The sequence below is a fragment of the Arachis hypogaea genome, chromosome 5 (assembly GCF_003086295.3).
Source record: "Arachis hypogaea cultivar Tifrunner chromosome 5, arahy.Tifrunner.gnm2.J5K5, whole genome shotgun sequence".
Taxonomy (NCBI): domain Eukaryota; kingdom Viridiplantae; phylum Streptophyta; class Magnoliopsida; order Fabales; family Fabaceae; genus Arachis; species Arachis hypogaea.
The window spans coordinates 114,680,098-114,698,853 of NC_092040.1; the positions used below are offsets into that span (position 1 = coordinate 114,680,098).

At 37.4% G+C, this 18,756-nt stretch overlaps 3 protein-coding genes across 3 annotated transcripts; 1 reads left to right on the forward strand and 2 right to left on the reverse strand.

Annotated features, from left to right (window-relative positions):
• The first annotated feature begins 3,099 nt into the window (after nucleotides 1-3,099).
• LOC112804052 (uncharacterized) lies at nucleotides 3,100-3,927 on the forward strand. The gene has a single exon (XM_025847486.1). It carries the CDS (start codon nucleotides 3,100-3,102, stop codon nucleotides 3,925-3,927), a length of 828 nt encoding a protein of 275 aa, XP_025703271.1.
• An 8,170-nt stretch (nucleotides 3,928-12,097) lies between these two features.
• On the reverse strand, nucleotides 12,098-12,661 carry LOC140173288 (uncharacterized). Its single transcript, XM_072196140.1, has one exon. It carries the CDS (start codon nucleotides 12,659-12,661, stop codon nucleotides 12,098-12,100), a length of 564 nt encoding a protein of 187 aa, XP_072052241.1.
• Nucleotides 12,662-13,967: 1,306 nt separating this feature from the next.
• On the reverse strand, nucleotides 13,968-17,186 carry LOC140173289 (uncharacterized). Its single transcript, XM_072196141.1, has one exon. It carries the CDS (start codon nucleotides 17,184-17,186, stop codon nucleotides 13,968-13,970), a length of 3,219 nt encoding a protein of 1,072 aa, XP_072052242.1.
• Nucleotides 17,187-18,756: the final 1,570 nt, after the last annotated feature.

Sequence of the window (18,756 nt, forward strand, 5' to 3'; positions counted from 1 at the left end):
TTCTGTGCAATAGTTTGGCACATTTGGCTGGAAAGAAATAGAAGGCTTTTTCGGAATCAAAGCAAAGGTGTACAATAAATTATCAACAAGACCTCGCTTAGCTGTAACGAGTGGAAAGGTATGGATCCCTTCTGTTGTTAATGGCGCTGCAGCAATGACTTGGGATTTGTCTTGTGTTATTTGATGGTTTGTTTTTTATTGTGTTTCATTCTGTTTGCTTCACTTTAGTGTGTTGAGCTCCTTTGTTTCAAAAAAAAAAAACTTTCTTTTACTGATGCCTTTAATAGACGAAATTCAAACTTTACTTTTAGTAATAGATCAGATTCGATCTTTTTATATTCCCTTAAAATAAATATAAGATTTAGTTTTCATGTATAATTGATCAATAAAAAAATATTTTGTACCTAATTGATTACGTATTTTTAGATTATTAAAAATAGTTATTTTTAATCATGCAATGATTGTTTAAAATAGGAGATATAATTGAACGGGTAAAATATTTTATACAAAAATTAATACTATCAATTTTGTTATCCTGAAAAATAAATTAAAAATTTTTTGAACTAGATTCAATCTTATATTGCCTCAGAATGAGCATAAGTTTTAAGATCAACAATCTAACAGTATTTTATAAATATGTTAATAAAAGTAATTATTATTTTAAATTTATTATATAAATAAAATTTTTGGTAACACGTGTCTTTAAGTTACTATTAAATATTAATAGAAGCTTTTGATGCTAATGAGTTATAATTCAAATGGCATAATCTCTCTATACTCAATTAAGAGGTTGCGGATTTAAATCTCGTATTTTTTGCCAAAAAATAAAAGTTTTTTTATTTTTTTTAATAAATACAAAATAAATATATTTAAAATTTAATTTTTTTTGTATTTTTAATAACAAAATTTTCAATTTATAATCTTAACATATATTTTTTTATATAAGATAAATAAATCCTATAAATAATCATCTAAACTAGCGAATATTATTTAATGAATATATTAAATATTTATATAGTCGATATATTAAAAATAACCTAAAAATAATTACTATCTTTGTTATCTAAAACATTAACTAATTTGAACAACAAACACTTAATGATGTAAATCCTAATATTATCATGTGAGGTATTCATTATCGATTATAGATTAGATAGAATCTAAACTCATCTCAATATCATCCCTAAGAAAAATTAGTTTTCCTCTTCAATTTATTTTATTTTCAATAAATTTTAAAATTTAAAGACAAATAAACGGGATAGAATATGCTAATGAATTATAGCTCAAATGACATAATCTCCCCATACTCAATTAAGAGATTGTGAATTCGAGTTTTTTATCTTTGGTTAAAAAAAAAAGGATAGAATATACCCAAAATAAAAAGAAACAGAGATATGTAAAAAACACAACAAAATAAAAATAAAAAACCAAAGGGAGATTAATAAAATTATGAAAAAATAAGAAAAAAAAAGATAAAAAATTTTTATTGTTATGTTGTTGTACGGAGAACAATATTATTTATTTATATAATTACTAAACTAATTTTAAATTTTAAAATAAGCTAAAATATAAAATAACTAGAATCTCTAGATGATTTGTTAAAAAAAATAAGTATAACAAACTTTCTTTTTAAAAGAAAAAGATAAAATAACAAATAAAAATAACACAAAAATTTAATAGAAATAGCTAATATGTGTATTTATTTAGGTACTATTAAGTTTATAAAAAATAACGTATTTGATAAATTTTTAAAAATAAAAATAAAAGTACTAAAAAAACAAAATATTTTTTTTGAAAAGTTATAATTTAATTTATTTTAAAAGATTTATTTTCTTTAAAAAAATTTACATAATAAATAAATAAATAAATATTTTTATATTATTATATCCAAACATAATTAATAAATAAAAAAACATAAAATATCAAAATATAAAATTATTTTTGATTTTTTATAACTAAAATAAACTAAAAAAAATTTACCCAAACAAACCCTCTATATATATTTATATAAAGGTTAGGCATCCAAATGTTTTTTACCAATCAAGTCCTAAGCTTGCTTCTGCAGTTTGCGTCTCTTTTAAAGTTATTAATTTATTATGTAAATGATCATTCAAACTAATAAATATAACTAAATAAATATATAAAATATTTTATACAAAATACAATCAGTGAAATAAAATTAACTACAATTAATTTTGTTACCCTAAAAGTTAAATAAAAATTTTGAACAATAAATAATGATACAGATTCCAAATTTCCAATATGACCATGTGAGGTATTACTGTATTAAATAGATAGATTCTAAAGTCAATTAGTCATATTTGACTTTATAGTATTCTCAAGAAAGATTAGTTATCTATCAATAAGTTATAATTCAAATGACATAGTTTTTCTATATTCAATTAAGAAGTTGTGAGTTTGAGTCTCCTATTTTTAATTAAAAAAAAAAACTAATTATCCTCTTCAATTTAATTTTAAATTTTCAATAAAATTTGAAATTTAAAGTCAAATAAAACGGGGCAGATCTACCCAAAACAAAAAAAGAAACAGAAATATGTGGATATGTATCAAAATCACAACAAAATAAAAATAAAAGAGTAAAGCTAGAGAACCAAAAGCATATCAGCCATTCAACCAAATACCTTTGGATGAATTCAAAATTTTTATGAGTTAATATATATGGATGTTTCTTCTACTAAGTATTAGAATGTTTCTTTTTCATATTAAATAGATGTTCTTTTATATATTTTTCGAATTTGTGATTGTTAGAAGTGGATAGATTAATGTGAGAAAAAAGAGAAAAGTTTTTATAGGTTTTAATTAGGTTTACTTAATCAATTTAAAATTTTTTAAATTTTAAATTTAAAAAATTTAAAATTAATTAATTATTGATATAAATTAATATAGTTTTGTTTAGTTTTTGTCTCATAAACTTTTGGTTCCTTGTACTTTTCCAAAATAAAAAACCAAACGGAGATAGACTTTCTCTATATATAATGTTAAGCCGTGCAAGTTTTTTTTATCAATCCAAGTCCTTAAGCTTCTGTGCAGTTTGCGTCTCTCTTGATATCTGAGAATAACATAGCTTGAGTCTTAGATATGGGTGACATTGATGGATGGGCAAACATTCACCATGACATCTTTTTGGAAATTTCGAAGCACTTCTATTCATACGATGATTTCATCCAACTACGTTTGGTTTGCAAGCAATGGAGCTTGAAACTTCCAGAGATCTCCAGCAAGATTTTGTGGCTGCTGGTACCTGAATCTTTCAGTGATTATTTTTGTGAGGACAAGAAGGAAGGCTACCATTCCAGGCAACCTATTGCTGATGAAGTACCAGTTGATATTCAGTCTCTTGATGAAGACAAGATCCACCATCTCAAGCTACCAGAGATGCAGACCAAATTGATCCGTGGTTCTTTTGGTGGATGGTTGATCGTCGTAGATATATACCAAGGTTCGATGTATATGTTAGATGCATTTACAAAGGTCCGTTTAGATCTTCCTCCAATATCAACTTTTCCGGATATAATTGACTACAATCCTAACAATCGTGGCTTTGAATATACTATTCGGGATTTCGGTGATGTCTATTTAGATGATTACGGGCCGCAGGAATCGAGCGGTTTCGTAAATTGTACCCATGTTTGGAAGGTTATTATAAATTCATGTCCTAGTAATGACAATGAAGATTTTATGGCAGTGGCTATATATGGACCTTGTCTTACATTAGCCTTTTACAAACCAAATGATAAGAGATGGTTAGATCTTTCAACTAGAAAACCATTGTTTCATGATGTCATATTTTTTGGAGAGAAGATATATGCAGTGGACGATCGTGGCCAGCTATACGAATTTGATACAAACACAAAGTCAGGGCCTGTAGGTGGTTTAGGGTTGGGTGTGCTAATGGAAGTTTATTGATGTTGGTGAGACATTCTACCTTTCATCGTGGATTTCCTCGTGTTTACAAATTTGATATCTATGAATTGAAGAAGAATGCAAAAGAATGGTGCAGACTAGATAGTTTGAAAAATTGCGTAGCGATCGTTGGACTCAACTCTTCTGTTCAAATGCTGCCTCCGAGTATTCAAACCAAAGGAAATCAAATCTACTTTACTGATGAAAACCTACTAGATTGTAAAACATGGAACTGGGCCGAACATCAAGATATTGGCATCTTCGACTTGGACGATGGAAGTTGTCAAAGACTATTATCCGATGTAAAGTTCATGTGTTCTCCTGTCTGGTGTTATTCTAGCTCATTACTTTAGTTTTTTTTTTTTTTTAAAGATTATTTGCAAAGTGTTTGTTCGTGTTTATCTCCATTTTGTTATTATTCAGTACTGCTATTTGGATGAATATTATTCAAATCAACAATGCTAGACTCTATATAAGCCAAGAATCAGACTGGTAAACCAGAGTCACGGGTGACTTTAACTGGATGTTACTACTAATAGGCATATCGGATGTTTTTTTTCTTGTAAATTAGATAGTTTTAGATATGATTTCTATGTTTCATCATTAATAAAACATAATTAATTACTAATCAATTATCAAAACATCTGTTCCGTGATTCTCTCTTATCACTAGCGTATCTTTCCTCATGTTTTGAATGTGATCAACAATAATTTAAAAAATAAATTAAATTATAAATTAATAAAACTAATTATAATTAATTATATTGTTCTATTTTTGACTGATTATTAGTTGGTTCCATATATTTTTCCTATTCAAATTTATTTATAGATGAATATTCAAATTTATTTATAATAAAATATTAAAATTTTTTTTGGTCAGATATCAAATGCATATTTCTCTCCGTGACGGGCGGTTTATAAAATTTGTGTCTACGTAATATAATTCATACTATTTTATTAGTGAAGTCCATGGTAAAATTTGGGAATTGAAATCACTAATAATAACACAATAGATTCACATATAAATTAATCAAACTATTGAAAAAATTCAAGAAATTACTACTATATATACAAATAATATATTATAAATAGCAATGTTAAAAACTTTATTCATAACGATAATGGAGAATTAAGGAATATGAGCACACAAATTTTTAAATAGGGTCTTGCATGATGTAAATAATCATTTAAAAGAAATAATATAGTAGAATAAATATATAATGTAGCTCATGATAGATTATAAATTATAAATAGATGGATAGTGAATAGATAGTTGTTTTCTCGTGAATTTAATTTAAATTTTTTATCAAAAATTGAAATTTAAAATAAAATAAAACTAAAGTAATCTACTCATAAGATAAAATAAAACATAAGATAATTTTAATTGGATTAGATTTTTTATATTTTTAATAAACTAATTTAAAGTATTTTAAGTTTTTTTGAATCAAATTTATCGTATAAAATTAACTATGTCTGATATCAGTCTTTTATTTTTCTTTTAATTGATCTAATGTAATTTTAAATGATTCTAAACTATTATTTAACTTAAATACCAATTCTCTAGCTACTATTTTTAAATGTAACAGCTAAAATCTCAACATATTCTTATTTTAAATGAATTTTATCAACATAATATCACCAAAAAATGGTAATTTACCTTAGGTAGTTAACCATGACAATGATAATGCTACTCATGTGAAGTGCTTTAGTTGTTGTTGTAACATGTAGGTTTGATACAATCTAATTCAGGTGAGACTTGTTATCTTACATGTTTGACTTAGAGGCCGTTTAGGAAGTAGCAGAAACTAATTTTTTTTAATTTATAAATTATGAAGTCATAATTTATGTGTTTGGTACTATTTTAAAAAAAAACTTTTAATTTCTCGAAAAGTTAATTTATAGTTTTTTGAAGAAGTAAAAATATATGACTTCTTGTTTTTCGAGAAGTCATTCTACCAATTACTTAAAAAAAATTAATTTTAAAACAAAAAAATCTACTTTCCTTATTGACTCTATGAAAAATAATGACCCTTCATCACCATTTTCACACAAGGTCGGCTAGAAGCATTGGCCTTCCACCATCATTCTCACGCAATGTTCCAAGTCTCATCATTTTTACGTAATGAAACATCTGATGGAAGTATTGGTCCTCCACCACATTTTCAGACAATATTACATCTGAACAACTTATTGCATATATTTCTTATAAATAATTTTTTTTATCATTTTATCACTATTTTTTATTATTAAATTTGTATTCAAGTGTGGTATGAAATTTCAGTTTTAATTTTTTTTTCATATGTAATTTTATAGCTTATTATTATTTTCATAGTTAAATTATAACAAGTTCTTGATCTCAATAAAGGAGAAGAGAGTTCTAATAGGAGTAAAAATAAAAAATAAAAAACAGCAATAAAATATATATTGACACACATTTTATATTTATTTTTTATTTTTACTTACCATATCATACACAATATTAGTGATTAGGTTATGTAAAATCAACATTCAATATTGGAAAGTATTTGTTATCATCGTTATTTTAATATTCATTCTTTTTTGTAAAAAAAAAATTATCTTTTGAGTTATTTATCCAAACGCTACAACTTTAAAATAAGTACTTTTATAACTAAAAATTCAAATACAAAATAACTTATTTATAAACTGCTATTAATAAAAATTCTTATATTTTAAGTTTCTTTTTCAAAAAAATTTATTTAAGTTATTTACCCAAACCGGACCTTAATCCATCAATTAGTTAGTTATACTCTGTTGTTGGTAATTTGGTAGTTAGTTTCCTTTTTCTTTCCTTCTCTTCATTACATGTATATATATCTAAACTGTACTTGATAGATGATGAATGAGAATTATTTTTCACCTCTTCTCTCTAATCTAATAAGAGTTTGCTTAACTCCAGTAAAATATACTTTGATAATGGATGTCATTTTTCAAGAATTTTGTAAAATAATATTAATGTTTAAAAATTACACAAGGCAGAAAAATAAAATTAAAAGTTTTATTTTTTATTAATGATCATTATAAAAATGTCTAAGATATCCACCATGTTGACATTACATGTTGTTTTATCTTCTATCATTTCATCATTTAATTTTATTTGCAACTATATATTCTTCTTCCTTTCTCTTCCTTTCAATTTTTAATAATCTATTATATATCTCTAATTTTAAGGCTAAAATGTGTCACATGTCACTCTTTCGTTACAATTGAAATCAAATATTTCCTTCCAAAATTAAAGAACTCTCCCATCTTCTCTCTTTCTTTCTCTATCTCTTTCATTCCTTCACCCACTCTATCTTACTTAAATATCATTATCAATGACTAATTATGAATTTGACAATCAAAATATACAATATAACATTCTCTAATTGTATTTAAATTAAATTAAAATTAAAATTGAAATATAACTATATTATATATTATATTTATATATTACTAACTAATTTAATAACTAAAATGTGTCACATGACACTCTCTTATTAAAATTTAGAGAAAATATTTTCCTCTAAAATTAGTAAACATCCTTCTTATATTTTTGTATCTATCTCTCTCTTTTTTTTCTATTTCTCTTTATTCTTCCTACTCTATGTATAATTTATAATTCATATTTTATATTAGTAATTTGACAAATCAAAATATGTTACAAGATATTTTTATTATAATTAAAATAAAAAATTTTCTTGCTTTCAAAATTAACAAACTCCATATCTCATTCTTCTTCTTTATCTTTGTCTCTCTTTTCTCTCATTCTTTGTTTTTCTATACATTTATGTTCTACAAAAAATAAAATTAACAACATAATATAATTTAAATAAAAAAAATTATATACATATTTTTATTTAATTTTAAATTTTTACTGCTTATCTCTTTAATATATATTTTCATTTCTTTTCTTTTAAATATTTATTACATAAAATTTTAAAAATACTAATATTTGTTTTAAATATTTATTACATAAAATTTAAAAAAATACTAATATTGTGATTAAAAGTTAAAATTAAGATTCAATTGTTTAAAAAAAATGAGTTAACTTTATAACTATCAATATAAATTTTTTTATGTTAATATCTAATTATATTTTTATATATATAAAAAATATTATTTTTAAATAGCAAATATAAAAATTAATTATTTTTATTTGTACAACAAACTTAATATCTAATCAAATATAAAAATATACACGTTAAATTCTTTTAAACTTTAGATAAGGAATGTTAAAATTAAGTAAAAAAATTAAACTCTTTTATTTGAAAATAATAACTAAAAAATTTATTATTTGATTTTGTTTAAGACTTTGGTCTTTTTAGTCGATGAAGACTTTTGTCCCTTATGACCATTTGATAAAAGTAGTTTAATGTTATAAATTTTTTGTGTCATAATTTATAATACCAAGATCGACGTAATTTTAAAAGATTTATATTCCCGTAAAAGTATTACGGGTAAAAATACTAATTTCAGGGCATAATAATATATATGAATTCAAGTTTGCTATATATATTGAATGATGAATTAATATATAGTAAGCAATTCATTTATATATAGTATTATTTGCATCATTTTATATGTTTATGAAATATATGTTGAAATAATATAAATACACGTAAAAAAAAAACATCACATATTTATATATAAATACATGAATAGTTAGTTTTAATATACAAATAACGTTTTTATTATAAATATATACGAATAATCTCATAGTGCATGAAATCATCTTGATCTGTTTATTTATATTTTTTAATTTATCCAATACCTAAATCAGATTTAATCTCAATGCTTCAAATATATCGAACTCGATGCATAATAATAAATTCGTGCATGATCGTCTAATTCATTATATTTTTTAGGTCCAATAATATTGGATCATCGCTCATGCTTACAGTTCAGTCTGTATAATACTGTTCGGTTGTCGGTTACCGGACGGTTCGAGTAGGTGTTTAAGGTGGTGAGAACGCTTCAATCGTGACCGTGCTGGGTTTGGATCTGTCAGGTAGTCGAGCTCTCGTTACAGGAAGAGAGGGGGTGCCACCTGCAAAAACACTCCGACGCTCTAGTCAGCTAGTGTGCAGGCGGGGAAATGGTTAGGTGGAAAAGTGTGACATACCTCGAGGGAAGGGCGAATCCTTCCCTATTTATACCGTGTCAGAGGTGGACCCTGGGGGGACAGGCCCATTTTCCCCGAAGCTTCCTTGACTGTGTTGGTGGGATGATGAGGACGCGTGTCCTGGCACCGTGGCGAGCGCTGAGGACTCGATTGCTTGGGTCGGGTTCTCGACGGGTCGGACCGACCCAATGTTCGTGGTCTAGGCCGGACCGTAACAGTGCCCCCACGCGCCGACAATCAGCCGTATAGGCTGTTGGCTGCGAGTTCTTTCCGTCCTTGTCGTCGCTAGGTCGGTCGTTCGTGTGGGAGACGCGCTACCCGCATGCGTGCCCGTTCGCGATTCGGGGTGTTCATTTGTCGCCTCGTTTCTCGCGCGGGACATTAAATGCTCATAAAAAGATTGAAAAAATCCGGTGTGTAAAGACTATTTTGCCCCCAGGCCTTTCGCGCTTCCCTTTAAGCAGTTTTAAACAGTTTCGCACTTTTCTCTTCCCTACTTGCTTCTTCTGATCATATTGCTTTTCCTTCAACTTGCATTCCCCATCGTCCAGAAGTTCTTTCTATCGCTCCAGCGTGTTTCGTTCCTGCTCGAATTTTCCTGATAATCCAGGTAACCACTGTTTTCTTTCTGCCTCAATGGTTCTTTTGCATGTTCACTGTAGGCATTTTTCGTGCTTGTTTTTGCTTATTGTGTATAGACGCACTTTCTTTTCATCGATTATGGTGTGCCATGGGGGGGTTACTGTTATTGTTCTGGCCTTGGTTTTGTTTAGTCCCCCTTTTAGCTATGGCGTGTGGGTTTTTGGGTTTTTCCTGGCTTCCGACCTCATGGACTAACCGCGTGGTGCCCCCACTGTAGGTATGCCTCGTGTTGTTAGCCGGGCTTCTAGTTCCGCCGTGGGTTACGACCCATATGCTTGGGTTGTTTCCGACCTCAGGCACTCCCCCAATCAGATGGGTGATGAGGAGCTCACGGAATTTCGTCAGGCTGAGTACCTTTGTGGGGGTACCGACGAGGAGGCTAATTACGACGTTTATGTCCCTGCCCCTCACGAGCGGCTGTATGAGATTAATTTCAACGCCCACCGGGTTGCCGATTGGATATGGTTTTACAAAGCCATGTTCATCCAGGTTGGGGTTCACATCCCTTTTTCCCCCTTTCAAATGAGCCTCCTTAATCGGATATCGGTAGCGCCATCTCAGTTGCATCCGAACAGTTGGGCTTCCATCCGCTGCTTCGAGATGGTATGCGAGTACCTAGAGTTGTCGGTGTCTGTTGATGTTTTCCTCTACTTTTTTAATCTAACAAACCCTTCGAAGGAGGGGAAACACAAGAAAGGGTTCATGTCCTTCCGGTCTGCCCAAGGCGGGAGGATTTTCGGCTTGTTCGAGGACTCCTACCATGGGTTTAAGGACAAGTATTTTAAGGTTCTTCCAGTTAAAGGTCGTCACCCTTTTTGGTTGTCCTTAGAAAAGGAGCGCCTCATCCCGACATATTGGAGCTTCGGGGCGGGGTCTAACCCTTTTATCAAGGTTACCTATAAGGGGATGTCGGCTGTGGATCGGCGGATAGCCGACATATTGTGGGCAGTTCTTGGGAGAAATAATGTGAATCCTCATCTCCTAATGGGTAACCGGGAGGCCGCCCGAGATTATATTCGTGAGTTTCTCTTGTCGTGTAGCCGTTCGTCTGACTGTTTACTCTTGCTTTCACTAACTTGTTCATTTTCCATTTTTGTTTGTAGTGAGACTTTCTGCCGAAGTAATCGGCATGGATAACTTGTTCCACACCTTCCTTCAAGAGGACGATGGTGGGGAGACTGGAGGACAGACGGCAGCGGTTTCTGCTGGCGGAGCGGCCCAGACGGCACCCCATCCTCCCGACGATGTCGTGACCACGAATGTCGCCACTCCGACGTCTGCGTCCCCAATTCCTCCGGAAGTGCCTATTCCTGGACACTCGTCTTCTTCACGTCGGGAGGAGGAGGAAGAGCTGTCTGTTATCCCTACTCCCAAAAGACAGAGATCGCAGTCTAGTCCCGAGGGGGTCCTGACTGTTATCGAAAGAAACTTTGATGCCGGGGCGTTCATAGATGCCCAGTTGCTTCCGGGCACAGAGGAGCATTTCCATGGCACTGACCTTTCGGGGCAGGCTCGGTGGATGTACCGCACCCTCCTTCGCGGTGCGGCCATAGCCCGGAAGGTTGAGTTTGAGCTTTCGGGTATGGCCTCGCTTCGTCGGAAGCTTGAGTCTGCAGTTGCTGCCAATAATAAGTACAAAACCCAAGTTGAAACGCTTCAAGGGCGGTTGGTCGAGGCGGAGAATAAACTCGAGGCCGCCGAGAAAAAGACTGCTTCGGCAGAGGAGAAGTTAAAAACCGCCGACGCATCTGTGTCTCGTCTGACGGAGCAAGAGATGACATTGAAGAGCCAGCTGAGTGCCGCGCAAGGTCGGGTGTCCGCTTTGGAGAGAGAGCGGGATAAAGCGGTTGCGACCACTAAGGCTGCTCGGGATGGGGCTGAGATATTCAAGCAGAGGCATAAGGAGGTCAAAGAGCAGGGCAAGAATGCGATTTTCATGACTGAAGATGCCCTCAAAGCTCAAGTGAAGATTGTTGCTCCGGACTTCGATGTGTCGGCAATTGGCGTTTTCAAAACCATCAAGGATGGGAAGATTGTCGACATACCGAAGAAATGATATTTGTAATGCCGAATTCTTCTTTTTTTGTTGAACCGTTGTATCGCAACTTTTGGTACTCGTAAATGGGTTTGTTGGATCGTTTGCATGCTTGTTTAATTGCTTGTTTTATTTGTCTGTTGGTTTACTTGCTTTTGCCGTCATGGCGTTTTTTCTTGTTATGGCCGTTTATTGTGCTTTTGGCCTGAAGGGCTCCCGGGGTGATCAGTCCCGGGGCCGTGTATCCTCGTTTGCATAGTGGTCGTTCAAAAAGTTAAATACATCAAGAAAACATAGGCAAATATGGCATGTGACAATTGAACAGGTCTAATTACTGTAACAAGGACATCGAGGTGCTATTACAAAGTAAGTAGCTTAGGAATAAAACCTTCTTAAGTTATCTGCGTTCCATGTCCTCGGGATTTCCTTACCGTTGAGTCTTTCTAGCTTGTATGCGCCTTTACCAATCACCTCTTTGACTCGGTATGGTCCTTCCCAATTTGCCGCTAGTTTGCCTTCTCCAGGGGTAACCGGGCCGACGTCATTACGCCTCAAGACGAGGTCGTTTTCTTCGAACTTTCTTTTGAGTGCTTTGGCGTTGTAGCGCAAAGCCATTCTTTGCTTTAGCGCTGTCTCAGCCAGGTGGGCCATTTTCCTGGCTTCATCTATCTGGTCCTTCTCCACAGCTTCCTCTACTCCCTTCAAGAGTAGTCGCGGGCTGGGCTCCCCGATTTCTACGGGTATCACCGCGTCTAACCCATACGTTAATCGGAAGGGGGTCTCTTTAGTGGAGGATTGCTCGGTTGTACGGTAGGACCAGAGAACCGAGGCGAGCTCATCGGCCCAAGCGCCCTTCTTATTGTCCAGCCGCTTCTTGAGTCCTAGCAGGATGATATTATTTGCGGACTCGACCTGCCCGTTTGTTTGTGGGTGTTCCATCGAGGAGAACCTCTATTTTATGCCCAGGCCGATGAGGAACTTTGTGAATTTTTTATCGGTGAACTGTGTCCCGTTATCCGAGATAACGGTTTCCGGGATACCGAATCGCGTTATGACCTGCCTCCACATAAATTTCCTGCAATTGGACGAGGATATGCTGGCCAGTGGCTCAGCCTCTATCCATTTTGTGTAGTAGTCAATAGCGACTATGAGATACTTGACTTGTCCGGGGCCGACGGGGAAAGGTCCCAAGAGGTCGACTCCCCATTGTGAGAATGGCTGGGAGGACGTTAGTAAGCTGCGCTCAGAGGCTGGCGTCCGGTGGAAGTGGCGTTTTCTTGGCACTTGACACACTTCCTAACAAATTCCTTGGAGTCAGCCATCATCGTTGGCCAATAGTATCCAGCTCGGATTAATTTTCTTGCTAGGGCTTTGCCTCCTATATGGTGACCGCATCACCCCTCATGGATTTCCCCGAGGACGTAATCCGTCTGGTCGGGGTGCAGACACTTCAGCAGGGGATGGTTAAAACCTTTCCTGAACAACTGACCCTGGATGATGGCATATCTGGTTGCTTCCCTTCTCAGCTTTTTAGCATCCTTTTCGTTGCCAGGAAGTTTGCCGTTTTCTAGGAAGTCGGTGATAGGGTCCATCCATTAGGGGTTTAGTTTCGAGAGGTGTAGGGTGATTGCCGGTTCCTTCATCATTCCTTGGATTAGAGATCGGTTGCCTTCTCCCGGTTTGGTGCTAGCTAATTTCGACAAGAGGTCCGCTCGTGTATTCCTCTCTCTCGGAACATGGTGGATCGTGACTTCTTCAAACTTTCGGCTCAAATCCTTGACTTTTTCCAAGTATTTTTGTAACAGCGAGTCCCTGGCTTGGTAGCTCCCGTTCACTTGGGAGGTGACGACTTGTGAATCGCTGCATATCTCCAACCTTGTTGCCCCGACTTCTGCCGCTAGGGTTAGGCCTCCTATAAGGGCTTCATATTCCACTTGGTTGTTTGAAACGGGGAATTCGAACTTAATCGACTGTTCGTACACGACCCCGACCGGGCTCTCTAGGATGATCCCGGCGCCCCCGGACGTTTGGTTAGAGGCCCCGTCCACATGGAGCCTCCACCGTGTACTCGTTTCTTCGGCTGGTTCTCCCGTCACCTCTACTAGGAAGTCCGCCATCGCTTGCGCCTTGATTGCTTGTCGAGGCTCGTACCGTATGTCGTATTGGGAGAGTTCAATGGACCACGTCATCATCCTTCCGGCCAGATCCGGTTTCTGGAGTACTTGCCGGATTCCTTGGTCCGTCCTTACGACAATCTTAGTTCTGCCCCTTGTAGCGCCCTGCTCACGAAATAGATTGGCTGTTGAGCTCTTCCTTCCTCTCGTACTAGAACCCCGGCCAGGGCTTCTCCTGTTATGGCGAGGTACAAGTATAGTAGCTCACCGTTCTTTGGCTTTCCGAGAACAAGGGGTGCGGCTAGAACTTCTTTGAAGTGTTTAAAGGCTTCTTCACATGCTGGCGTCCATTCGAACGTTGTTCCTTTCTTCATGAGGTTAAAGAAGGGCAGGGCCTTTGCTGCCGATGCTCCGAGAAACCTGGATAACGAGGTCAGCCGTCCCGCCAACCTCTGGACGTCCTTGATGCAAACCGGGCTCTTCATCTGGAGTATCGCTTGGCATTTCTCCAGGTTGGCTTCTACCCCCCTCTGGGTTATCATGAATCCCAGGAATTTTCCAGCTTCCATGGCGAAGGCACACTTCATGGGATTGAGCCTCATGCCGTATCGTCGGAGAGACTCGAATACACTTCTCAAGTCATTCAGAAGGTCCCCGGGTTGCGCAGTTTTCGCGAGTATGTCATCTACATAAACTTCCACTGTTTTGCCTATGAGGTCGCCGAATATTTTGCTCATCAGCCTTTGGTATGTTGCTCCTGCATTTTTTAGGCCGAATGGCATTACCCTGTAGCAGAAGGTTCCTCCCAACGTTATAAACGCTGTTTTAGCTTCGTCAGGCCGGTGCATCGGTATTTGGTTGTAGCCAGAGTAGGCATCCATGAAGCTCAGATACCGATAGCCCGCTACCGCGTCGACGAGCGCATCTATGTTTGGAAGGGGGAAGCAGTCTTTAGGGCATGCCTTGTTGAGGTTGGAGTAGTCCACGCACATTCTCCATTTACCGTTGTGCTTTTTAACTAGCACTACATTCGAGAGCCAGGTCGAATAGTCTAGTTCCCGTATGAAGCCGGCCTCAAGGAGGCTGGCTGTCTGCCTGGCTACCTCATCCGCCCTTTCACACGACATCTTTCTCCTCCTCTGAGCTACCGAATGGGCTTCTGCTTTGACGGCTAGGTGATGTGACATGACTTCGGGGTCTATGCCCGGCATGTCGGCCGGTGTCCAGGCGAACAAGTCGGCATTGGCCTTAATCATTTCTACCAGGGGTTCCTTCAGTTCTTGTGGAAGATTTCTATTGACAAAGGTGAACTTGTCTTCCGTGTCGCCGATCCTGCACTTCTCCAAATCCCCCTCTGGTTCTGGTCTGGGTTTGTCGTCCACCCTGGCATCCAAGTCGGCCAGGAACACTCCTGATGCTTCTTTGGATTTCTTCCTTAAGGAGAGGCTGGCGTTGTCGCAAGCGACCGCCGTCTCTAGGTCTCCCCTTATGGACCCTACAGATCCGTCGTCGGCGACAAACTTCATGATTAGTAGCTTTATGTTGATTATTGCCTCAATATCGTTAATCGTCTTTCTCCCCAAGATGATGTTGTAGGCCGTTGAATCTCGGAGAACCACGAATTCCGCCATTGCCGATCTTCGGCCGTGGGCCTGTCCCACGGAGATCGGCAGGGATATTGTTCCATCTGGCTTGATGAAGTGGTCGCCCAATCCGATGACCCCGTGTTGGTGAGTTGATAGGTCGGCATCCTTCAATCCCAGGGCGTCGAACACGTTGCGGAACATGATGTTGGAGTCTGCCCCCGTGTCAACGAGGATCCGCTTTACGAGCCCTGTTCCTACCCTGGCCGTAATGACCATTGGTGGGTTTTCAGGGGCTTCGTCGAACCACTGATCTTCCGGGCCGAATGAGATAGACGGGGGCTTTTTGGAGTTTCGCATTGGCACGACGGAAAACGCCAGGATCTTGGCGTCTTTCTTGTATGCCGACCTTGACCTTGGTGCCGCGTTCTTGGCAGTCACTACGTTTATCACGGTGAGCCCGTGGTCTTTTTCTTCTGGCTCTTGTCGTCGCTTTGTCGACCGGGACTTCCCCTCTTCGTCCTGATCCTGAAGCCGCCTTCTCGGCTCCCTTATAAGATGGGAGAATTCCGAAAGTTTACCGTCCCTAATGGCTTCTTCCAATGCATCCCTCAGGTCAAAACAGTCCTGTGTTTGGTGGCCATAGCCCTTGTGGTAGTCACAGTAGAGGCTCTTGTTTCCCCCCGTACGGTCCTTGAGTGGTCGAGGCTTCGACAAGATCCCTCTCTCGGCTATTTGTTGGTAAACTTCAACGATGGGGAGGGAGAGCGGGGTGTAGTTTGTGAACTTCCCGATTCGGGGAAATGGTCTGGGTGCTTTGCCCGGCCCTCCCTCTTTGGCCTGTTCTTTCTGCCTCTCCCCACTGCCCTGCTGCCTCGGTTGGTTGTAGCCGTAGTGCCGTTTGTTGGCGGCTACAACCTGACTGACTTCCTCGTCATTTATATATTCCTTAGCCACCGTTTGGATTTCGTGCATCGTCCAGACCGGTTTCGTGGTTAGATGTTTTCGGAAGTCTTCGTTGAGGAGGCCGTTCGTCAGACAGAGGCTGGCCACGGAGTCGGTTAGGCCGTCAATTTCCAGGCATTCGTCGTTAAATCGGTCAAGGTATTTTCTGGTCGGCTCTCCTTGTCTCTGGGTTATCCCCAGAAGTTTGATTGGGTGCTTTGCCTTCGCTATTCGTGTTGTGAATTGGGCTAGGAAAGCACGGCTGATGTCCGAAAATCTATGGATGGACTCCTGCGGGAGGCCGTTAAACCATCTAATCGCGGGTCCTGCCAGAGTTACCGGGAAGGCTCGGCATCTCACCTCGTCCCTTACTCCCTCCAGATTCATCCTGGCTTCGAAGGCCGTTAGATGTTCCAGGGGGTCTTGAGTTCCATCGTACCTCATGTCCGTTGGTTTGTCGAAGTGCTTCGGCAACCGGACTTCGAGGATAGATCGGTGGAATGGGGTGGCGCCCATTATCACGGGTTGCCGTGTCCTCTCGGACCTCTCTTCTCCATCTTCGCGACCTCGTCCCGAGCGGCGCGTTTCCTTGCCCCGGGAGTAGATGATTGTGTCATTTCGTCTTCTCGGAATGGGTGATTCTTCACGAGTACTCTCCACTTCCGTTCGGGATGCTGGGGCGCGTCGTAGGCGGCTTCGATGAGAATCTCTCTCTTGGCTTTCAGGGGATGGGGAGTAGCTGGGATCGGTGGTCCGGCGGTCGTGCTCTTGGTCGGCCAGTTGCCGTTCCAGGTTCTGGACCCTGTGGCGTAGCTCCTGCATTATTATGGCGTCGTCGGCGCCTGTTCCCCCAAAAGGTCGAGTCCTTGTGCGTGGTTCGATGCGTTGTCGGGGGACCCTCGCCGTCCCCTTAGTGAGGCGACGGAGGCTGCCCCTTCTGCTCCGGCTCCTCGGCCTTGGTCTCCGGGACCCGGCACGACGTCCATTTAAGCGATTTCCCCACAGACGGCGCCAATGTTCGGTTGTCGGTTACCGGACGGTTCGAGTAGGTGTTTGAGGTGGTGAGAACGCTTCAATCATGACCGTGCTGGGTTTGGATCTGCCGGGTAGTCGAGCTCTCGTTGCGGGAGGAGAGGGGGTGCCACCTGCAAAGACACTCCGACGCTCTAGTCAGCTAGTGTGCAGGCGGGGAAATGGTTAGGTGGAAAAGTGTGACATACCTCGAGGGAAGGGCGAATCCTTCCCTATTTATACCGTGTCAGAGGTGGGCCCTGGGGAGACAGGCCCATTTTCCCCGAAGCTTCCTTGACTGTGTTGGTGGGATGATGAGGACGCGTGTCTTGGCACCGTGGCGAGCGCTGAGGACTCGATTGCTCGGGTCGGGTTCTCGACGGGTCGGGCCGACCCAATGTTCGTGGTCTGGGCCGGACCGTAACAAATACTTTAGTTTACAGATTGTTAACATACATATGTTGAATATTTGAATAAAAAAAGCTTTATGCATGTTAAGGTATATTATGTAAATTAAATAATTTGTTATTGATAAACTCACTAGAAATATAATTAAATTACCCATTATTATTTACATGTGTGATTAATTTCTCAAATATATAATAATACATTTGCATATATCAAAATAAAAATATACAAAATATCAAATCAGAATTATCATGTATTTATATATATAAATACATATATGTAATTTAATTAATTTATTTTTAATATATATTTTATATTTTAATATAACTGAATAATTAATTTTTGTATATACATAATATGGTTAATACATAAATGAAATAATATTCAATATGCAAGAAGATTTAGGATTATATAAAAATATGAATGCTAAATATAACATAGTACTCAGATTAATATTAAGGTTATTAATCAATATGATATATAATATATGTACCTGAGAAAAGCAATCATGGAAGAAGAGACGAAGAATTCCAGGAGCTTGGCCAGGTTCCTTTTCAAAGACATCTTCAAGATGCTTCCTTATAATTCTTTCAACCCTAGGGCATGATATCCAATAGAAATCATAGGATTGTCCCTTTGCAGTTATGGAAGCCCTTCCTAATTTCCTGTTTGAGGACATGGACCCATTGATTTGGGAAACAAATAGTAATAATAAGGAAAACAACAAAACAATCAAGAGGCTATTTGCACTACTAATAATAATAACCCTACCCATATTTTGTTTTTGTATATATGCTACTCAATTGTGATTTTAGCAAAAGTTGCAACACTTATTTATATAAACACATTGGATTATTAGAGGGGCTTGTGGCTTATAGTTGCCTTCTACACATTTCCAATTATTATCCGAGTATAATTTTTATGTACTTATGATAATGTAAAATATTTTATACAGTCGTACAATTATATTCGT